At 37.2% G+C, this 23,812-nt stretch overlaps 2 protein-coding genes across 2 annotated transcripts in view; both read right to left on the bottom strand.

The window, feature by feature from the left end:
• DPP4 (dipeptidyl peptidase 4) overlaps window positions 1-7,656 on the bottom strand; it is a 40,322-nt gene extending 32,666 nt beyond the window's left edge. The window contains exons 1-2 of the mRNA XM_053982928.1: window positions 7,586-7,656; window positions 7,427-7,511 (exon numbers count right to left, since the gene is read on the bottom strand). Of these exons, the coding sequence (XP_053838903.1) occupies window positions 7,427-7,511; window positions 7,586-7,591 (91 nt within the window). The 5' untranslated portion in view covers window positions 7,592-7,656. The remainder of the gene's footprint in view (window positions 1-7,426; window positions 7,512-7,585) is intronic.
• A 5,209-nt stretch (window positions 7,657-12,865) lies between these two features.
• Window positions 12,866-23,526, bottom strand: GCG (glucagon). The gene is made up of 7 exons (XM_053982697.1): window positions 23,445-23,526; window positions 19,621-19,721; window positions 19,075-19,236; window positions 18,151-18,204; window positions 16,428-16,565; window positions 14,157-14,300; window positions 12,866-13,181 (listed from the first exon to the last, which is right to left on the bottom strand). Exons 2-7 carry the CDS (start codon window positions 19,716-19,718, stop codon window positions 13,157-13,159), a joined length of 621 nt encoding a protein of 206 aa, XP_053838672.1. The 5' UTR covers window positions 19,719-19,721; window positions 23,445-23,526; the 3' UTR covers window positions 12,866-13,156.
• Between the last annotated feature and the right edge of the window lie 286 nt (window positions 23,527-23,812).

The raw sequence follows: 23,812 nt of genomic DNA, 5'->3' as shown, positions 1-23,812 counted from the left end.
AAGCTAATGAATTAGGTCATCAGCTTCAGTTGGCTTCTATATAGAGTATTTCTTTCTTACTGCCTGCCATGCACAAGCTATTTTTTCCAAAGTATGACAAGTAATAACAACAACAACAACTCAGTCTGTGAGTCTTTGTGATTTTTTTCCTCTGAAAACAAAGACTACAGATTTTAAATTCAGGTGTGCAATTCTCTCCCTGCATCTTGCCTGCCTTTTTTTTTAAATGGAAACCTAAAATCTACCTGCATATACCCTTTTACCTACAGGGTCCAGAAGGAAAGGAATTCTAATTTCAACTGGCTAAATCAAAAGACTAGAATAAAAACAATCAATAAAAACACTCAAATACAGATGTGGTGACTGATCAACCAAGGTGCTAACCTGTCCCTATCAATTCTGACACCCCAGTCTTTTGGATACATTTAAACAGACTGCCTTCTCTTTCCTTATGCCAAAGAAGGAAAAGACAGCAAAGTCCTTGGGAATACACATACACAGAAAAACACCTCACAACAGTTTCTGCAGGTTCTCTTTCTGTAGGCTGGATACCTGTGACATCTGGAACACCACATGAAGACATTTATATCAGCTATTACAGCTTTACTCTTATTTCCAAACAATAAGATAACTGTATATATACAGCACAGACTGTACAACTACCACTGCAAGAGATGTAACAAACAATGATTTTAGTCTAAAATGCTCAGAAAAGGTTAAAAATTGCTTGTCCAAGTCTATTTGAAATGTGACTCTCAAAAAAAAAATACTAGGCTGGATTTATTGCTCTTGAAGTTTCTGTGAGAATATTAATTTCTCAGGTTATTTATTTAACTGAATATTTAATTTGATGGATTATGAACAAGTGGGTATTTAATATTCATACACAGTTGTCTAGTTGGGAATATGACTTCTTCCTTATCGAGAAAGTGTCATTTTCAATCAGAGGGGCCTCAGAAAGCAACAAACTCTCTCTTGGAAAAGGAGAAGCAATTTAAGACAGGTGGCTGATGAACAGGTTTAGGGATTTTTCCAAACTGATGAATGTTTTTCTCCCTGGTGACATACATATTTTGCTAAGGTCTCATTACTAAAAATCAGGCCACTATTAAGATTTGTTGGCTATGTATAAAATTAAAATTTCATTTTCTGTCAACACCTTCCACATAGTATCTGAATATGAAAACACACGCCAAGCTGTAAGGGTACAGTCAGAGAAGTTCTAATTGAAGCATTTTCTTAATCTACAAGGTAGGCCATTACCAGTATATTCTTATTTATCCACTTTGTGCCACCGACGAAAGATACTCAACGTACATTAAATTCCAAATTTTGGTTCTTAGTGTTCAGAATCCATTTAAAAAGAAAGGTCAAACAGGTTTATTTTGACAGAATAAAGTAATTGCTGACATTCGAGAGCATTTTATTAACTTTGAAGGTGGTATACAGGTCAATGGATGCTTATATTTTAGCAAAACTTCTTTCACTCTTAGGTACAGAGAGACTGCATTTTCTTGTTATTTTTCTTTTTCAACAATTCCACATACAGATTTGTTTTTCTAAACTCCAAATGACTAGCTTCCAATGCTCAGTATTGGGGCCAGTTTAATAATCTTTATCAATGCTTTGGATGAGGGGACTGAGTTCATCCTCATTAAGTTTGCGGACGACACCAAGCTGGGCAGGAGTGTTGCTCTGCTGGAGGGCAGGAGGGCTCTGCAGAGGGATCTGGACACGCTGGATTGATGGGCCAAGGTCTACTGCCTGAGGTTCAGCACATGCCAGATCCTCACCTGGGCTACAACAATCCCAGGAAGTGCCACAGGCTGGGCAGAGTGGCTGGAAAGCTGCCCAGCAGAAAGGGACTGGGGGGTGCTGGTGAACACCAGGCTCAACATGAGGCAGTGTGTGCCCAGGTGGCCAAGAAGGCCAGCAGCATGCTGGCTTGTATCTGGAATAATGTGGCCAGCAGGAACAGGGCTGTGATTGACCCCTTGTACTTGGCACAGGTGAGGCCACACCTCGAGTGCTCTGTCCAGTTCTGGGTCCCTCAATTCAAGACAGACCTGGAGGTGTTGGAATATGTCCAGAGAAGGGCAATGGAGCTGGTGATGGGGCTGGAGTACAAGTCCTGTGAGAGGTGGCTGAGGGAGCTGGGAGCATTCAGCCTGGAGAAGAGGAAGCTCAGGGGGAATGGTGTTGCTGTCTACAACTACCTGAGAGGAGGCTGTAGCCAGGTGGGGGACAGGCTCTTCTTACAGGCAGATAGTGACTGGATCAGAGGAAATAGCCTCAAACTGTGCCAGAGAAGGTTCAGGTTGGACATCAGGAAGAATTTTTTCACTGAAAGGGTGGTTAAGCATTGAAAAGGAGTGCCCAGGAAAGTGGCGGAGTCACCATCCCTGCCAATGTTTAAGAGATGACAGGATGTGCTATGGTTTAGTTGACAAAGTGGTGTTCAGTCAAAGGTTGAACTTGATGATCTTGGAGGTTTTCCCAATCTTAATGATTTTATGATTCATCTCTACCCTGGTCTGACTCCTGACAGTACATATGAATTTCCACTGTCATAATGATACACTAGAAATAGTTACATCATAATACCCCTGTTACAACAGTAAAACCGTAAGTCCTTCTGCAAAAAGTCTCTTAATTATTTACAAAAGTAGCAGTCATACAAAGTTGATAAACAATTCCATTTGAATTTTGGAATTTTCCATTAATATGCCACCCTCTCTAAAGAGAAAAATCGAGTTGGTTTCTGTAGGTGTGAGGGGTTGACATTGTTTAGCCCCAGCTGGCAACTAAGTACCACTAGCTTCCCCCTCACCCTCAGTGGAGATGGGGAGGAGAATCAGGAAAAGATAAACCCATAGGTTAAGATAGGAACAGTTAATGATCAATATAAAACTAAGTATAATACTCCTAATAATAGTAATAATATTTGCAATGTAAAGGAAAGCAAGAGGAATAAAACCCAGGAAAGACAACTGATGCAAAACACATTTGCTCACCACCCACTGACCAATGTCCAGCCTGTCCAGGCAGCAATCAGCACCTTGCAGCCAATCCCCCAGTTTATGTGAGCATGACATGATGTGTTATGAAATACTCCTTTGGCCAGATCAGGTCAGCTGTCCTGGCCACGCTCTCTCCCAGCTCCTTGTGCACATGTTTCCTGGCAGAGCCTGGGAAACTGGCGTCTATGACTGGTGTAAGAGTAAGCACTACTTAGCAACAACCAAAAACCATCAGTGTGTTATCAGCATTATTCTCATACTGAATCCAAAACACAGCACTGAACTAGCTACCAGGAGAAAATGACTTGAATCCCAGCCAAAACAAGGACAGGTGTAAAACAAACAAGAAGTTAACAACTATGTTATGGTATGACATCTCACTATACCAAAATGGAACCATGTTGAGAAATTACTTTTGATACATGTATTGGTTATTCCCCAGTGTCAAGGTACATTTTCCTAATTTCCACATGTACTTTTAAAAGAAAAGGGGCAAGAAATTAGTGGACTTTAAACCATGATAAACTATAAAAGCAGTAATATTGGAAGCTTTACTGCATGTTCACCACTACTGAGAGAGACAGGAAAAACCACATAAAAGGAAAGACAAGAGTAAGCATGATGTTCAGTAACAACAAGAAAGGGATAGAGAAATTATAAAAATCAGAAAAGGTGAATGGTTATTGCCATTTTAAAGTGAAGGCAGAAGAGCAAGAATGATCTGCAATCAAAGCATGTAATTTAGGAGCAGTGGGAGAAATGCAAGGGAATCCTGGCTGATTCAGTGGTCAGAAAAGCAAGAGAAATTCCAGGCTAGTTCTTCCAAATCTGCTGTTTCCCCATTTCTCTTCCAATGTGTAAAAGAGTACTCTAATTCTTCCCCCCTCCTGTATACTCCAGCCCCCAGTTACTATGTGACAGTTACAGCATTGATTTCTAGGAAAAAAAAAAAAAAAAAAAAAAAAAAAAAAAAAAGGAAAAAAAAAAAGTAGTTAAAAACTACTTTGCTTGTTCAGGCCAAAGGCTCACTTCATCCAGAATTCTATCCAATACCCAGGACATTCAGGAGAGACTACAACCAAATATGAGTGCTGTGACACCTCCTGGAGCAGTTCATCCAAAAGCCACTCCATGGGGCTGCAGAGACTTACTTCCCTGGAGGGATTTAATCATTAACCTGGTAAATCATAGCTCTGGAATCTCTCTCAAATTTACCCCATCTCATGCAAAGCAAGGAAATAATAGCAGAAATGTTCTACAGATAGCAATCTACTGTTGATAATGGGGTTTTATATTGTATTACTCAACATTTGAATTAGGGTAGATAACTGAGTTAAATGACAGTTACAGAAGTCAAGGACATGTAGCAGGAAAACATACCCATTCCCTATCTTTTCAGACTCACACAGAACACTCAGGCACTTTAGGGCCATTAACTTCCCCAAGACCTGCTGTGCTCTTCCAGCCTCTCCTAGGCACATTTCTATCAAAAGACCACAAAAGCACACACATAATACCATATAATCATGATGGTGATGACCCTTCTCATTTAGTGACTATCTCACCCTTGGAGAATTACACCTGTGAGTGAAGAATCCTGGTTTGCGGACAGATAGCTGTAAGGGATCCTCACTCTAAGGCTGTCTATGACTTGCTCATGGCAGTAGAATAATAGTAAATACTGCACTGTCTTCTTCCTGCTCCCAGCATTGGCTGCTCATCCTCCCACTCCTGGTGTTCCTGCCCAGCTGTAACAAGACCTGCAGTTAGAGAAGTGGTAAAGGTATATATAGACATGGGATGTCTCAATCTGCCTTTTGCATGGAAGGTTATAGAAGAAAAAAACAAACTGTGAGAAGTATAAGCAAATTGGTGAATCATGAACAAACAGACCAAATATTTTTTTATAAAATACTCATGCTTTAAGGGTAACAACTTGTTGCTGTAGTCACCTGTTGGATAGCTCCTCAAAGCACAAAAATGCTTTGATCAACAGACTTCAAATACAAGCCCCAACGCTGTTTTGAAATTAAACTGTTTGATGAAAATAGCCCCATGTGGTTATTAAATATAAAATGAAGTGTCAAAATAGGCAATGGGTCTAAATGAAATATAGAATTTTGTACAGAGTTCTGGTAGCAGACCCTCCAGGTAAATGTCAAATGAGGGAACCACTCCACAAATTGAAGTCTTCACTATTTGTCCATGCTAAGTGTCTGAATGAAAAGAAGCAGAAGTTCTCCTTGCAAGGCCTACATGCCAGCCAACAAGCCAGAACTCTGCTGGAGGGGCAAAATTTCACTACCTTTCACTGCACTGGAGACCATTTATCAAACTAATTATGTGCTGCATGAATACTAAGCTTATGAAAAGAAAATACATTGAGAAGCATGGCAGGGAAAACAGCTGCGGACCAAAGGGAAGAAATTCAAACTCAGAATTATCTGTTTATATCAATAACTGTCATATTCACTCCCTGTAAAATGCTTGAACCATTGGGATGAAATGAAAACTATTTGACTGCAATTACAAGGATTTTTATCAGAACAGACTTTGATTTCACACAGTCACATGAGCTGCTCCTTCCCAAAGCAGTTTTACCACTTTTCATTTTGTACCCAGTCACCTGCATGGCCCAAGAGGCATCTCTCGCTGACTCATGTCCTGTGGTTGCTCATAAACGCCATATAATCAAACTAGCGATTAACTGCCCTAACCTATAAATTACTACTTTATGAGTACACCACCTGTACACTCTGAGCTAACAGAAAACATCTGTTTAGCTCCCTTCAGTCAAAATTCCAAAGAACTCTGCAGTTCTCAAACTACAATGGTCACAGTTGTTCGGATGTTACTGCTGGCCTGGTTTGTGAAGAGACAGGAATTCAAGTTTTTGAACTGGACCACTCCATCTCAATCCTTATTTTACCCAGAGGGCCTTAATGAACTACCTGGATGTGTTCTCTATGCCTTAATTTGAGCCAACAGTAGGAAGTCTGACACACTGTTCTACTCTTTTACAACCAAAGGACACAAGCCAAGGCTGACAGCATGGTGGTATTTATTCTGTGTATCGTAGAACAGAAATGCCTATTTGAAGTAAAATGAATTTACTGTGTAACTGGATGACTGATCTTGAATTGCAGCCACTTCTAGAGCAGAAGAACTCCTATGCTACAATTCATGAAAGAAGAAAACCCACTTTATTTACAGTAAGACATAGCATTGGCATCAAGATAGACAAGTATGAACTCTTCAGCAGAGTTCAGGCCTGCATACTGAATTCTTTCACTAGGTGTTACGCCTGCACACATCCATCTGATAAGTTATCAAGACCCTTTCTCTTGCTCTTCCCCACTTGTGAAATTCAGAGTATTTTTTGTCACCTCAAAAATCTGCTTTTTTGAGATAAGTGGCAAAAAGCTGCCCAAAAATAAGAGAAAATAGACTCAGCATCCACTGATGGAAGTTTCAGCCTAGAAGGCATATAACTCAGATATCTGGACTTTGAAAATCCAGTTCTGAATGACTGTGATATTCACATTAATATTAATAGACCTGAACTGCAACACAGTTTCATGTCAATTATGCCACATGAGCACCAGTGACACAAGCGCCGCCTCTTTAACTGATACAACAAAAGCCCCAGAACTTTGTGCACACATAAGCAATTCCTGAACACATCGTCAAGATCCACTTACACATCTTCACTTTTTCTTGGGGTGCACTTCTCGGATCTAGGTCTGGTCTAGAAAACCCTCCCTTAGCGTGTGCTGTGCTGGCTATACATGTCACGGCTCATGCAGCTCATGCAGCTCAGCTGTTCATCATAAGAGCACAAAACGAGAGCAGCTCTGTCCTGCCAGCTGAAAGCAATGCATTGCTTCACCAGGATTTAATGCTGTTTCACATTAACATCCAGAGCTACAAGGGCAACCTGGAAAGTGCTAACTGGTCAGAGTCCAAAACCACACTCCGAATCTTTCTGTACTTTTCTGACTTCTGTAACTGTGCTGTTTATGTAATTTCACCCAACGGTGTTAACAAAAGTTGTGCAAACAGAGCAAACAAGAGGGAATATAATCTTTTCCCTTCAATACACTCTAGAAAAATGAGAAATTGGCAGTTTACTGCTGGTTCGAGAGCCTTTGGCGACGATAAGAACAGAAGATGGTGAAAACGACAAAGCTTCTAACTATTACCAACGCAAACAAGAAAATTAATAGACTTTTTTAACTGTCCCCGCGCCCCCCACCCTCTCTGGTGAGGCAGCCACCTCCCAGTTTCCAGCTGCAGCTCTGCGGACCCCGTTCCCTGAGGCAGAAACTTTCCGCAGAACTTTCCCCGCTGCCGCGGCCGCAGCGAGCCCCCGCCACCCTCCCCGCGCGGCCGCGCCGCGCACTTACGGCGGGTGAGCAGCACCAGGGGCACGGTGATGGCCACGACAACCACGGCGACCCCCAAGAGCCCCAGCAGCCACTTCAGGAAGCTCTGCAAAAGAAGTCCCGTCAGCCTCCGGCGGCGCAGGCCCTGCCCGCGCTGCCGCCCACCCTCCCCTCGCCCACCGGCATCGCGGAGCGGGGCGGGCGGGGCGCGGCTCCGCCGAACGAGCCGGGCGCGCTGAGGCTCCGCAGCCCCCGCGCTGCCCGCGGGGCGCTCCTCGTGAGCGGCGCCTGGGCGGGGGCTGGGGGCGGCTGCCAGGGGAGCGGCAGCGCTGGGGGTTGTGCAAGATCCCGGCTTTCTGCTGGCTTTGCGGTTTGAGCGGCGGTTTCTCCGTCAGTTCCCCGGCAGCGCGGTGACACAGCTGTGCGCGGCAGAGGAGAGACTTGGGACAGCGGGGGCTTTCTGTCGGAAATCAGATAACGGCCCAGAAGTGAAATGCTGATGGAAAACTCCCAATGTTTTGATAACACCAACATTTCTTGTTAAGTTTCTGCTCTTTGAACTTCTTTTTCTGACAGTTAAGTCATGAAAAATCTGACAAAATTGCAGGAAGGGCTTGTATTTATCGGTTTTTTTTGGCACTGGAGATAGAGGTGTAAGTCTGCTACGTGGGTTTTTAAATTAAGACCAGAACGTGGAAGTATAGGACAAAAGTTTAAAATTTAGTGATGAAGATGACCCTTATTTATCACATAAAACAATTCCAAGGCGAGTTTTGAATATGTGCTGAAAAACTAGGACAAATTGTTGGAAAAGATAGAATAACCAGTAAATCAAAACTGTAAAGCTTTTGGTTGTTTAAAAAGCTGAGTCTTACCAGTTATTAAAAAACAAAACAAAACAAAAACAAAACAAAACAAAACAAAAAACAACCAAAAAAACCTGTCCAAGTTTCTAAATGATTTTAAGAGCTGTAGGCTCCAAAACATAATTATAAGTCATGCTTTTGGTTTTATCCATGTTAGATTTTCCTCTAATTGCAGAACACCAGTAGCTACCAGAGACAGATGCAGGTATTTTATGAGTTGAGAAATCTAACAGAAAAAGTAGTTGATCTGCTGAAGCAAAATTTCGTGTCAAGGGAAATAGCAAATGTTCTTAGTTTTGCCTTCAAAGTACTTGTCAAAGCTTTCAGAAAGGTTATGCTGCTTGCTCCTTCATTCTACTTCTTCAGATGGAGCACAGCATTTAATATTTTACTGCTATTTCTTAAGAAAGCCTTGTCTGGAAGTGGGATAATAGCTTTTTTGTGATTAAAAAGTCTCCTACAGTATTGCTGAAGTGTTTACAAACATTAAAGCTGTGTCTGTATGGGAACTAACAGACTTCATCTAGATACAAACATGTTCTTGCTCATTGTTGTATGCCATTCTTGAAGGTAGTAGTTGGTATTAGTTACAAATTTATGCTCTGCTGGCTGTATTGGGTTACCTTAGGAAGGTCATTAATGTGCTCTGACAGTGGTTCCAGGTAGCACAGTGTGCGTGTGCCATGCAGCATCCAACCTGCTGCAATTTCACAGCTTGCTAATCACTAATCTCTGAGTAGATAAGGCCACTTCTATAAAGTAAAATCCCTGTGAAATGACAGTGTTTTACATTACTTTTCAAAGTAGCATCTCATTATATGCTGTAAAATGCATGACCAATGTTTCAGAATGTCTTACAGCTCCACTTAAATATCATTAAATAAATATCATCTTACAGCTCCACTTAAAAATCTAGTATACTGTGCATCTGTTTGTCTTATCAACAATCAAAAACAAAAACAAAACACCACCACCCCTCACCCCAGGGTGAATTTTCCTTTTCCTAGTGAGTAGGAATCACAACATATATATAATTCAGCCAATCTGTGGTTTTTTTCCCCCTAAACATGTAAGTAGTTATCATCACAATGTCTAAAAATACAGCACAATCAAATTATATCAGTTGTGTGAAAAAATGTACCTGAATGTTTTGTAGCTTTTCATAGCCAAGTTGCAGTTTAGTAATATTTTGAGAGATTATCTGCCATGTTTTAAAATTTCTCAGTGGTGAATTCTAAGGAGAAAAAAGGAGCAGTATTGTCAGTGCATATGGCTGGCTACTGCTGGTTTCTGTGGGAACACCATTTGAAGTGCTTTTGGGAATGTGGGTTCCTATGTCTAGATCAAGTTTTTAGTAGCCTACAGAGCTTCTGACTCTGGTCATGCCTGAGGGACTTACAGGACCCAAATCTGTAGGCAGAACCACCTGAGTGAATCAGTAAAAGTCAGTAAAGCAGAATATGTTTTCCATTTAGTTGTAATAGTTCCTAACAGTGATTCTCTACAACTTGAAAAAAAATCTGAAGTTCCTCCCGACTGATCAAAACACCCATGATCCCAAAAACATATTATGGTTGTGCTTCTGGTTCTCAGTCAGATTGTCTTTTGTGATAGCGTGAGGCTTAAAAAAGTTCCTCCAGCTAAATATTTCAAGTTACTTTATACTGTGGTGTTCTTTTGTAATCAGATACGTATGTATTAGCACCATGCCAAGAAATTAAATGACGATACAGCACTGGCTGCTACATGATGAAATTTGAGAAGCTGTAGCTTCATGTTGTATGTTCAACACAGTGGTATTCATAAAGAAGTTGCATGATTGCAAAGAGCTACTTACTAGAAAAGAATGAAAATACACCTTTCAGCCTGAAGTTGACCTTCCCAAACAATTAGGGGACCTGCCAGATGCAACGTCTTCCTCAGACTTCTAGCCTCAGTAAGACTCAAGACTTTGTTAGACATCTGTTTATATGTTTGAGCCTTTCCTCCAGAAATATTTGGAAGAGTCAAACTGCAAAAATGGAAAACTTAAACTCTCTGCAGAATAAAAAAAAATTGTGACTAAAATGTGTACAGTTTATTTTGCAGGTGCAATGATGTATTCCAGATTTCTCAGTGTTTTTCTGTGGGAGACAAAATATGGGCTGGATAGTATGGATTCAGTGGCTCCAGTGAATAGTGGAGTTTCATTTTTTCTTTGCATTTGAAGTTGAAATGGCATGACAGTTTTGTAGCACATCTTTGCATTGGTTCTGTTTGAGAGGATTGTGAAGAGAGTGTTAACTGTAAATCAAGAAAGAAAAATCCCCGATTTATGTGATTATGTCACTGGGACATTAATTTCAATGTGGTTAGTAGCAGCTGTCAATTAGATAGTTTGTGTGTTTTTCTTTAGAAAATTATTTTCCTGGGAACTACAGATTCTGACATGTCCTCTGAATGGTTAGAGCATCTCAGGTTTCTGCTGTTTCTGTTTCTGTTTTTTTTGTTTTTTGTTTTTTTTTTTTTTTTTTTGGTTTTTTTTTTTTTTTGTTGTTGTTTTTTTTGGGTTTTTTTTGGGTTTTTTTGTTTTTTTTTTTTAATTAATTCCAAGTAGTTGTCTTATTTTAATGCAATATGCTTATTTTTCCAGATACTTAATAAATAGTATGGAAGTGGAAAGATGCTGCACACTCAGCAAATAAAATACAGTGGGGACACCTTTAAATATAAGGCCACCTGGAAGTTCAAGGCAGCACATGTGCAATATACAGAGGATTCCAGCTATTGTAGTAAAGACAAAGAGATTGTGACTTTTTTCTCCCTATATTTATACTCTTCACTGAATTTCATGTGGCATGTGTTAGAAATAACCAGGGCATACCTTACTACTGATGCCATATGGACTTGCTCTGTTATTCCAGGATATGTAAATCCTAGTCCTGTTGAGGTGAAACAGGTGTTTGATATTTCTGATTATAAACTCAGCTTCACCTCCCTTGTGAAGAAAGGGTTACTTTTGATTCATGCTCTAGATCAGGACTTAGAATATTAGAGGTTAAATGTTTTTGTTGTGTTCCAGACAAGCTGCATAAACTTGAGAAAATAATTTATATCCCTCTGTTCCTAAAGCATATAATTTGTAAATGTGTGGAAAGCCCAGTATTTTCATAGCTGACAAAGCCATCACCAGGAGAGGCTCAAAATCCCTGGTAACAGACACCACGGAAAAATGGATTTGTAACTGAGGAATCCTGTCCTTCAGAGCACTAAAACATCCTGGACAAAGTGAAATAAAACATTTCAAAGGCAATTGTTCAGCCTGTAGGAACAGAAGAGTTACCTTGTACTGTTTTATCCTGGACCATATACATATCCAACTGTGTATAACTGAATCTTTTTCAGTTCCACTTGGACCTGAACTACTGTGTACAAATGGGATTAAATAAACAAATAATAAGTATAATAGCCTCCACCATTCTTTTTCTTTTTATTTTCTTATCTCCAGTGGTATTTTGGATTTTAAGATTTTCTATATATTTTTTTGTGCAAGATTCTATTAAATTTAAATTGTTTAAAGTTGGGATATTAGAACAGCTTTCTGTTGTTGCCAAGAAGCTGATCAAGATGCCAAATTGGCTATGATGTGTTCTGATCTGAAATTACAGAATATTCATTCCTATAGCACTTTGGAAGAATGATCTAATATTTTCCCAGAAATTTTAGATTATAAAGTGGAAGTTTCAGATGCTTTTAAAAAACTTATTCCCATAAAAATGTTATTCCTAGCAAAGATTATAGGTACTAATTCTGATTCAACAATGGTCCTATTTCATATCAACTTCTACTAGATACTTGTTACGACCATTTGATTTCTCTTAAACCACTTGCCCTTTAGGACATTTTAATATAGATCCCTGGTATATTGCTAAAATAGCAAGGGGAGAAAAGGGGCTTTGGGTAGTCATTGGAAGTAGGAGGTAGCAGCCCATAAAAGTGATTCTGAGAGGAAGAAGGAAGGAAGGAATATAACACACATTAGAGAGTGTTGGCTTGACTTGGCAATCTTACAACATTTGAAGTAGTTCCGGGGCAGTTTCCACACTTATGGAGTATATTGCACTTGACATTTTTCAAAGCTGTCCTCCTGTTCTGAGCCAGAATTTATGCTAATGAAGAATAATTGTCTCTTCAGTCATGTTTTCCCCTCTATAGCTTCATCTTACATGATTTATTTTTCACCTAAAGATAGTTCAGAGTTCACACAGCTCTTTTCTGGGAATCATTGCACAGAAAATGTGACCAAACAATGCTCAGTATATCATTCCAAACAAACCACTTCTAAGATCTCAGTGACGCTGAAATATTAGAATAAAACGAAATGGAGTGCAAAGAGGAACATGGCATATACACATGAGAAGTCAACAGAAAAGAAGCTTGAAAAAATTTATTTAAGGCTATAATTTAATACCCTTAAAGCTTAGCCTTTTTATAACAAAGGTTTTAAGAGGGATCTTCACTTCTCAGGCATTTGTAACTGCCAGCCCCTTATGAATAACACATATAATTGGTAATTGAATAATTTGTGTGTAGAAGTAAATTTTTTAGAAAAATAATTTTATCCTTAAATATAAATGGAGTTACTTTAGTTCTAATAAATGGAAAACGTGAAGTTATCGAACTTTCACAGTCTTAAAGCTGTTAAGAAAACCATCCCTTAGACAACAGGTTTTCCATATATAAACCTTTGGCAACACTAAACTATAGTACAATTATTTCCTGGCATGCAAGGTGACATAGCTTTGTTACAACAAATGTAAATGACAGAATACAGATTTCAAAATCTCTTAATAACTGGCAGTTGATGAAATTAAGATCTTCATTTATCCCATTTCATTCTTCATTTTTACTGGTATTCTTCCAAAAGGTCTCTGGGGAAAAAAGAAAAAAAAAAGCAGCAGCAATTAGGAAATATTCTACGTCTCCCAAGATTTATGAAATATGTATGGAACATATTTTTTCTGTTTAAGACTGAGCAGATGTTAGTTTCACAGACCCCTCAATGCCTTTCTCTAATAACAGATTGAAAACAATTATTCCTAAAGGAAAAGCAGTTTAGTCGTTTCTAATAGATTATTTTCCTAAATTATTTGTTTCAATGCTGAACTACTAACATAAAAATAGTAACATTTTAATAAAAACTGTATTTTAGCTACACTTTCTAAATTTTTTGTTACTTTTGTTTCAGATTTCCAAAATCAACCAGTCTTTTTGGGTGCTTTAATTATGCAAAGGGGATAGCCAACATGTTAAAAAATCTGGCCATTCACATGTGTCTTGAGTTGGCATTTAATTACTTTTTTAAATGCTTTGTTATTTTTAACAAATAATTCCCAAATATTAACCTGTTCGGAGCGCTCATTTAGAAAATGCTGCTTTGTCTACATACAGGCAAACGAAAGCAGGGTTCCTAAACAGTCACCTGTCAGGAGCTCAGGTTACAGCACTGTTCCCTAATGACAAGCCACAGATTAAGGCAGTGTTTTATATCACAGTCTTTAAAGAATAATCAGTTTGGTGTAATTTTACCAATAAATATTTCTGATTTTATAATGCCCATGCAAAGCAAAGTTTTATTTTTCAGTAATTTAATATGACCTTACTTCTGGTATCATTCAGTGGCAATGAATGTCACTTTCAAGTTAAATAGGAAATTATTGGAGAGGTTCACCACTGATAAAAATTCAAATAATATTTGGAATGAGTTCCATCATCTGTCTGTAACAAAGTTTGCAACATACTACAGATATATCAATAGCTAAGAGAAAAAATAATAGTATTTTCCCCAGGTATGACAGATGTATTTTAAACATCAGTATATTAAGAATAGTAAAAATTTCAGGCACCTTTGGGTAACTTTTGTGTTAATTAGCCATTTTAGGAACTCTTTGGCAGCCATGTCATCAAGGACTTTGTTGATATCACTCGTGAAAGTGCCATCTGCATGTCTTCGGCCCATTTCTTCAGCCACAAGAGCTTTTTCTGGGAAACTTCAAAGGTAAGAAATTATCAATACTGTGCAGATCAAAACAAACAAACCATTTAAAAGGGCCTTATTACAGGGTTCTAATGCACTGCATATTCCCTGTCATTTTAAGGAGTTAAGGGTTGAGCCTGATGTTATGGCTCAGTACAGCAGGACGCATGTCAGAACATCTTTTGAGGCATTATTATCAAAACACAAAGGTGTTCCTTCCGGTGAGCCTAAACTCCTCTCTAGCAGCTTTGAAAAAGCCATACATGCAAAAATATATCTCAGTCTGCAATATCTATGCCATGGATAGTAGGCATCAGTACATTTACTAAGAATTGTTATTTAAGAAATACCACTACTAAAACATTACAGTCAAATTTTCATACTTTTTCTGTTTTATTTGGACATAAGGCCTATTTATTTACTTAAAATTATATTTCCTAAGATTTCTTATTTTTAATAAGAATTATTAAGAGCAGCAATTTTTTTTTTTTTTTTGTGGAAGGGTGGATGAAATAGCTCACTTAAAGCACCTGTATAAAACCTGTGTGCTTGTTTGCTGTAAAATTATAGAATGTTGCATTTTATACTTGGAATCAGATCCTGATTCTTTTTCAATTCTTTTTTTTTTGACTGCTGGAAAACCAGTTTGTCATATCAGAGTTTGATTTTAAAAACTTTTCTCTCTTGTTTCATCCCATCAAATATAGGAAGATTTTGATGGATTTCATTAAGGTGGGCTGATGCTGAAGCGCCCTGGGTCCTGGATCCAATGACAGGCAGACTGGCTCATTTCAAGGAAGAGCTATATACAAGTTCAACCACAAATAGTACTAAATATTGGAAAGCAGAAGGGTTGTCTACAATTAATTGCCCATCTAGGTTTCTAAGTTCAGTTGAGGTTGTATTTCTCTCAAATGGATACAGAAATGCCCTATTTCTGCTCATGAAAATAAAACATGTCTGAAAAACAAGTGGAAGTCTGAACATAACTAGGAAGGGGAACTAGCTTTTCCCTTCTCTGTATAGCTGGCCTAATTTATTTAAATCTGTTTTTTTCAGGAAATTGTCAATATTTACAAAACTTACTTTTTCCTATTTAGTCTTCCTTAACTACAACACACAATCTTGTCTTACAGATTGTATTTTATTATTATTTATTTTTTTTTTTATGTAAGGTGAGAGACTTACATAATACTTTACAGCTGGTAGAATATTTAATCAGAGGATGAACTGAAATCCCTGCCCCAAAGAGCTTACAGTCTAAAGGCACAAATAAGTACAGAACAGTTAAAAGGTGGGGAGTGGCAGCTGCATGGTGTAGCTCCTAACCATGCAGAGTTGGAAATAGATGAACAAAAGATACTTGCAGGAGACTGAAGGCAATGCCATTCTAAGTGTAAGACCATCATGACAAAAGATGTAAAGTCATGAGGGAATACATGAAGTGGATAGGATAGAGAAATCTGCAATGAGTATGTGGAGAACAAGGTAGAAATTAAAGAAATCATAGGTAGGCAAAACCATTACTGGAGCTTTGTGTCCAGGGAACTGCAAACCATGGCAAAAGAATCAGAGGCATCTTAAAAAGGAAGATAAGTTATAGCAAATGATAGTTGTTATGGCAGCAGTAGCTTGGGAAGCATTGGAAGAGGAAAAGAAGTTATTAGTTACTGCTGGGAATGATCATCAGCACACAGAGTACACCTGATGACATTGGTAAAAATTTAATCTTGGAAATATTGCAGAGGAAAGGATGGACTGTAAAAGGAAACAAAGAGAAGGCAATTTAAGATGACACTGACTTGGATAATCTCAATGACAGTTAAGGAGACTGTAAGCAATGTTATGTGAAGGGGAAAGGTCATAGTTAGAGGAAGAAGGTCTGGTTTAGTTTTAGATGTGTTGACCTTAAATAAAACTTGACCTTTTAGAGTGTAACAGCATACTGAACAGGTTGTAATCTGTATTTGAACTTAATAATATGAAGTGGTAGTCAGTCACCAAGAGAATATCTTCTAATACAAAAGAAAGACATGAAGTATAGCAAGAATGATCAAAAACACATCAAAGTTTCATCAGACATGATTTCTAATCCCAAATACTAGGCAAAATTTAATAATAGGAATGGATGGATTCTTACTCTCTTCTTCCTCGTCCATTCACTAACCAAGCAATGAACTCCTTGGCAGCTTGACCTTCCAAATAAGAGGTGATGTCACTGGTGTAGGTGCCTTCTGCGTGTCTCTCAAATTCAGCGTGGCGCTTGGAGATTGCATTGCTGAAAGGAGAGCAGCATCACAGGAGCAGACTGCGTAAGAGTGTAACTTTTGAACAATCTTTATTGATTTCAACTTCCCATTTGCCAGACTAGTGTTCCTATAGGAGAGAGGGGTTCTTTTTGCGCCTCAAATGGATCTTGACATATTTTTTATTGTTAGGTTTCAGTTCTGACGGTATTGCCTGTACTGTGCAATACAGTTTTGTGCAGAGATTGCTGAACTAGTTCTGAACAACTCCAGGTTGTCCAGAATACAGCAATTACAGCTGTATTGGAATGGTCTTACTAATTAAGTATGAGCTGGAAACTGTATTGTATTATACAGACATGCTTTTTGTTGCCCTTTGTTAAATGCTCCCCCTACCTTCACCTTCATTATTTCTGAGCCAAACTATTCAGACTTAATTCCTTTCAAGTTTGCATTTTGAGTTGTTTTATGAACACTTTTTAAATAATCACTCTGACCAAGTCATAGTCTTGGCAAACTTTCAAGCCTGATCAACTCCATCTTATTAAAGACATTATCTTCTCCCTCCCTACACCTCATTGTGGTTCTTTCTCTGATATAACACAAAATTATGTTACAGTGGCTCTTGGGAGGGCAAACTGCACTAAGAAGTAGACATGTTATGGAATATTTTCCATGACTAAATTTCCTAGCATTTCTGTTTCAAAATTTGCTAATTTCTGCCCAAATCTAGCTTTTTCTATTATTTTTTCTTCTTGGGATGTCACCATTCCTCCTAATTTAGTACCATCTGCACTTTTCATCAGCATGCTAACTAGAGTTGTTTGGAACATTTTTAATGAAATGTTAATTTTTTTGAGATATGCTGTTTAAATGAAGCAGAAACATTATTAAAAATTTGTTATTAATATTGACAGTGTGAATGTAAGGGTCTTTGTGATCTCAGCTATCCTTTTTGTATTTTCTGATGAGAGAAAGATTTAATATAGGTATTTTAATCTGTTTTGCAAAAATACTTACTCAATTTCTCCGTTATTTATTTAAAACTTATAATCTCTCTAACCCTTTCCCAAAGACACAGTCCAATTCTGTCAAGAAACAGAATTCTGGCCTTCAGCAGGTCTTCTCCTTTCTGTAATAAGTGTTTTATGAAACATGGGACTGAGTGTGCAGGGCTGAACATTGCATCATGTTTAATCAGCTCTCTGCAAATTTTCCTGTCCATCTTCCTCTCAATAATCTTCTCACTGTTTTTTTATTCTTCAACATAATGTGGTTGGTTTTGTTGATTTTTTTTTTTCTTCAGCCTTTCTCTATACCAAGTTTTTCTTTTTATGTTATTCTCTGCTCTCCTTGATTACTTAAAATGTGCTTTCCTAAAATGTATTCTCATCCTGTTGCATTCCTTGCATCTATAGCTGTAGAACATAGGTACAGGAATAAATAACATAGAGGCATATCCTCTTTCCTTGTAAAAAGCAGGTGTGAAATAATGTATTTCATTGATATTTCTTTGATTGTGGTAACATTTCAAAGAACACTAGTTGTTCTCTTTCTTGTTTAACTGAAAATGAACTCAAACTGGTTTAGAATAACAAGTTGTGACAAATAGAATACCTTGAGAGCTGGTCAGGGACTTTGTTATTTTCTTTGTCCTCCTGTGCTTGTTGGCTGTAGTGAAATTGCACAATCATTAGATCATTATTACCAGTACACTGCAGAGCCTGCATAAGTTTTACTGGTTATTATTTGAATATTATAGTAAATCCCGATGACTCATAGATGAATATTATATTAATTATATTTCAGACATATGAATTTAAATTAGTATAATGTGTAGAAATTGTTACTTTATACTTTAAAGACTTCCACTTAAAGAGATTTAAAAGCATTAATATAATAGATGTCTGGATTCTTTTTGGACAGATTTTCCCTAGAAAACAAGACTGACATACTTGTACATTATTCTTGCTCTCAGCTTGCTAGCTTGAGTTTAATCAAAGTATATTTGAAAAAAAAACATGCCAGCTTATAGTGATGATCGTGGTAAATTATCCAGTGGTCAACAAAACTTACACTTCATCTGCCTTTTCACAAATGAAGCATCAGGATTAGAGTATCTATAGATAGGAAAGTTTTGTTAAGGCCTAATGGCCCAGAATTGTACATTATATTAATATGTCTTATTGGTATTGAAAATTGATTCACTGAGAAAATCTGCCTCAAAGAGGCTGAGACAGTCTTTTTAGGTGGCATATCACATACTGCACTTTGATTTAGCCAAATTAATTTGATTGATTTAACATGATTCTAATTTCTAATAATATATTCATATTCTGTTAATGGCTGGACATGATCTTAGAGGTCCTTTCCAACCTAAATGATCCTATGATTGTGTATATAAATTTTCCTCAAGCACTTTACTTATTTGAGGTTTATCCATGGTCTGGGATGGGAAGCTGATACCAAGAAACTGAATTGGCTAGATTCTTGGCTGTTTCTGTTTGTGGAGATCTGTATCAATGTGACCAAAATGCTTACCCATTTCTTTTAGTGCTCATTAACCATTGCACAAAGTCCTGAGCTCGTCTGGTGTCCAGGTACTTGGTGTAATCACTGGTGAATGTGCCTTGTGAGTGACGTTTCACTTCATTCAGCTGTCTAGATTCCTCTATTGGTTCAGAATGGGAAGCTTTGAATGATCTGTGAAAAGTTTACACCTTGTTAATCTGCAATGGTTGCAGTACAGTCTACAGGTGCATTGATTTTTCTTTTAACAAGACTATTTTTTACTCCCACAAAGTGAAAGCAAGTGGCACATTGATTAGTAGCTGTCTGGTAAAAGGAATCTGTATAGCAGATTGGACACTGCCCAATTACAGAGTCTTCTTGGATAAATAAGGTAGCTATTGTTTCAATACCCCAAATTTCTGTGCTAAGCTTTGCAATATTAAAAACCCTGTTGATTTCAATGGTAGTGCAAGTACTTCGTAAAGCTGTCTTTAAGTCATAGCATGTTTGGCTTCAAAGTGTAAGAAAACAAAGTTCAGGCCAAGTATTTGTAGAAGTTTGGTCTGAAGAATTTACCTTGATTTCTCCTCTGTATCCTGAAGAGGATTTTGCCAGCTGCCTTGAACTATCATTAAAAGGAGACCAGCAACAAAATAAATGCTTTTCATTTTCATTGCCTGTCAAAACAGAAATAAAGCAACAAAGAAAAGTATTATAATGTTTACATATGTCTGAATCAATTGCATCGAAAAGTGCACTACATTCTTAGTGTTGATCTAAACATGATGATAAATATAAAGAGCCTTCTAGGATGGGTTTCATGTCCAGTGGCCATTTTAGGGCCTTGGGTAGGCATTCAAAAGATGTAGTTTCTGTTCCAGTCTTTCAGCTCTAGTCTGTATTCTAGAATGCAAGGACTGAGAGCAACTGCATCCTCACTGTCTTTTGCAATGTGAGGATAAAGGTCTGCTCTCTCCTTTTCTCTGTGTTCTGCTGATGGCAAGCACTAGATTTGTACTACTGTTCTATTGCAAAACTAGGGGTAGTGATGCGGCTGTGATTTCTTTTCCCAGGTCATTCACTAGAGAAAAAAAAAAGCAAATCTTTGTCAAGAATACTGTCACATTAGCAGCTCCCTATCCATCTTTCTCATAGAAGTTGCAATGAGTTCACATTAGCAAAATATCACTGGAAATAATTTCATCATGTACTTGGGCTAATACTTGTGTATTTGAAAAAGCCCTTCTGCCATCCATGGCATTTTCCTACAGAGGTTTATGATACAGTCTGAAAAACAAAGGCAGATAGGACACATGAGTGCCTTGAAGCAAAGTAGTAGCAAAGTAAGTCGCAGTCACAAAACACCCTCCCCACTAAATATAATTTGTACCCTATTCCTGTGGCTCCACTGCAGGAATTTCTTACTGAAGCTGATTTACTTACTGCTTACAGATTTATAAAATAAGGCTGTCTGAGTGAAAATATATATCTTCTCTATTGTAATGCCTTGTCACAATAGGCTGAACTTAAATATACTGTGGGCAGGAGGAAGTCTTAGAAAATTATGAGGGAATGATGTGTAGTGAAGGTGCAGGTTACTCCATTTTGAGATTGAGACTTGGCTCTGCACTGAGCAATGCAAATGAGGGGGCTATATGAACACCTCTGAAAAGGTAATCTCCTGCATAAAAAATTTTACTGCTGTAGGACTCCTACTCTGCCTGATTTTTAGAAGAATCTAACTGAATAATATTAATATTTTACTAGAATACCTCAGTATCAGTATCAAAATAGTTGGGGCAATCAAAATCTTAATCAAATATTGATCAAACTCAGGAAAATAAATGTGTAGCTATAATATTTTCTGATGGATTTTACTATTAAGCAATGGAGTCAGTTTCCCTCTCTCCACCAGAAGCCACTGCCAGTATTAGTAATTTTTTTCATCAGTGTGTGGAGACTTGTTTCTGCCTTCTGCAATGTCCTGGTATATAAGAATTGACCCCTTCACTTGAACATACCCTGCTATAATACCAACATATACCACAGTGGTCATATAGTCAGTCTTATTAAATCCCTAGCTGTAGTACTGAACTCTGTTTTCACTGTTTCATTTGGAGCTGTAATTTGGTGGTGCAACACTGACATCCAATGTTTATCTCAAGGAATGCCTAATTTCACATTTCATAGGCTTCTAGCAATGGAACAAAAGCTCTGCCTTTTCTTTGGGAAATGACTCTATTGTGGTTGTTTCAAAATGGTTTGATTAACCCATCTGGTAGCTGATACAGCTGTAAATGAGTTAACCTGGACTTGGACACCAGATAAAGTCTGGCTATTACAGCATACATAAGTAAATTTGCCCTGCTTAATAGTCCTAGCTTGCAGCTGTCTGTAGCTTTATTAAACTGTGATCCAGATTAGCCATAAACCCAAGTCACTGAGGTGGAATGAAATATCCAACACCAAACGTTTTTCTTTTATATAAAAGTTATTAAAAATAATTCAAACTCATTGTAGTCAGTAAAGAGATATTCAGTGATTTCACTTTATCTTGGCTCTTAACTCTAATGTCTCAGGCCTATAGAACTTTCAGATGTGAACAGTCCCACTGACTACTTTATTCCTTAAGTGTTAAGATCAAAGTTAAATACATTTTCAGCTGCTTTCTAAATTTTTCAGAATCAATATTGTGAGATTATTAAAAAGAAATATGTATAAATGCAGTTTTTGAAATTAAAAAAAAATTTCAAGAATCCTTATTAATAAAATAAACTTTTCTAAAAACTATTAACCTTCTGTTAAATATGTTCTTTAAAAAAATTAGCATCAGTTCTGTTTTTACAACATTTAGTATTTGCTATTGGTAAGTTAAACCAGCAACAGTGGTTCTTGACAAGTTAAACAGGATACAGTTTTAAAAGAAGAAATTGTAATTTTATTCTTGGTAATACAGACATTCTGTGTTATACAGAAAAAGATATGATCAGAAAAATACTATTTTCTTAGTTTATGCTGGCTAATCAATTAATTTCTCAATCAGAAGAAAGGTTTTATTTGCTGTAAGTTATTTAGGTCACCAGTAGATACTGCTAAAAACCATGGAAACATATTGTCAAGGCGCAGGATAACTGAAGCTAATCTTACACAGAAAATTTTTATTCCTATGCATATTAGACTAATGAAAATATTTTCATTTCTTTCTGATTGAAAATGAAAAAATTAGGATATCTCAGTTTGAGCCACCAGAAATATGTAACAAATATACCTCTCAAATCTTGATCAGATATTTATTTGAATATTATTTCCTTGACCAACCTGATTTTTCTAGTTTTCTAATATATTGTACTAAAGATGTAGTAGATTTTTTGTATCTATGTACAATTTAAACTAGCTTAATTTAATTGAGTTTTCAAAAAATCTTTCAAAAGACACATTTGTATCTATTTCCAGTTAAAAAATAGAAATTATGAAGTTACATTAAAAAAGTAGTAAAAAGGAAATATTTTCATATGAACATGCATGAATGAACAAAATAGATTTCTATTGAAATGAAACTGTCTGCAAATAGCAATAATTTCTAGAAATAAATAAATTACTTTTTCAGGTAGGTGTATTTTACCTACCATTCAGGTAGGTGTAATTTACCTACCATGCTATAATGCCTTGTGGAAAGTTCTGTAAAATCCAACAGTTCTAGTCTAAGGAATTCCATAGTAGGATGGAAGACTAAATTAAATTTTATGCAATAATCACAATAACTATTGAAAGGCTTTAATTTTACTTCTGTGCTATGCAATTTCCTTTTCTGATCTTACAGTGATATGAAAATAATAGTTGCTTGAGACAAACTAATCTAAAAGTGGGGCAGTGGAGTGACAGTCTGTAGGGTGACAGAGTGACAGTCTGTCTTGGACAGTTTTAAATCAGTGTCTACATAAACCCACTGAATTTGTTTCCATGCTTCTAACTTAATCCTCATTGATTCATATTTAGGCAGTATCTATAAGGAGTGAATAATTTTAAACTCACATTAATTAAATATTTCTACAGAAGATACTAAAGGAGATAAAAATATAAAAATCAATACTTGTGTATCTCATTTAAATTCTTACTACAATGTCTGTCATGTTCTTGTGGTTAATCTTCCTTCTTTCAATTAATTCTGCAACACAAACTGTTGATTTCCATTTTTCAGATAATTCTCTGTTGAAGTAATCAATACATCAAAATATTTAAATTATGATGTCATTAATTCCAAATATCAGTGAGTATAACCTCAGAAGAAAACACCAATTTGCTGAAAGATCTGCACCTCTATTGCAAACTTTGGGCAACAAAATGCAGATAACGCACTCAGCTTTCTTAAATAAATAACTGGTAGTTCATATAAATCTTACCTTATTATACTTAGAAGTGATACGTGGCAGTTGCAGAAAGAGCTACTCTCTCTTCTGCAACTATGGCAAGCCTTGAGGATCCTGAGCTCTGCCTAGCTGCCTCTTTTGCACAGACTTATATATATACTGTTCAGCTCTAGTAAGCATTACAAGAGTGCATCATTGCTGACAGTTTCCTTATTCAACTTTAAAAAAAAGTCATCATATTTGCTATTCATTTCATTTGATAATTTTACAAGCAATTTCACACATTCATTCTGCTTACTTTATGACATCAATGCTAACATGGATTTGCAGAAGGAGTGAGGTAGCAATGTCCAAAGTAGTAAATATCAAACAGAAGGGCATTAACATGACAAACAGTGGGC

Source organism: Vidua macroura, chromosome 7 (assembly GCF_024509145.1).
Source record: "Vidua macroura isolate BioBank_ID:100142 chromosome 7, ASM2450914v1, whole genome shotgun sequence".
Classification (NCBI taxonomy): domain Eukaryota; kingdom Metazoa; phylum Chordata; class Aves; order Passeriformes; family Viduidae; genus Vidua; species Vidua macroura.
Note: the sequence above shows the minus strand (reverse complement) of the source record. Positions and strands in the feature narration are given on the sequence as shown.

Excerpts from the sequence above, each read along its gene's own strand:
- GCG (XM_053982697.1), bottom strand. The coding sequence starts at position 19,718 with ATGAAAATGAAAAGCATTTATTTTGTTGCTGGTCTCCTTTTAATGATA. Across the intron at positions 16,566-18,150 it reads GTCCCTGACCAGCTCTCAAG|CAATGCAATCTCCAAGCGCC; the intron begins GTATTCTATTTG and ends CTCTCCTTTCAG. Across the intron at positions 14,301-16,427 it reads AATGGACGAGGAAGAAGAGA|TTTCCCAGAAAAAGCTCTTG; the intron begins GTAAGAATCCAT and ends TTACCTTTGAAG.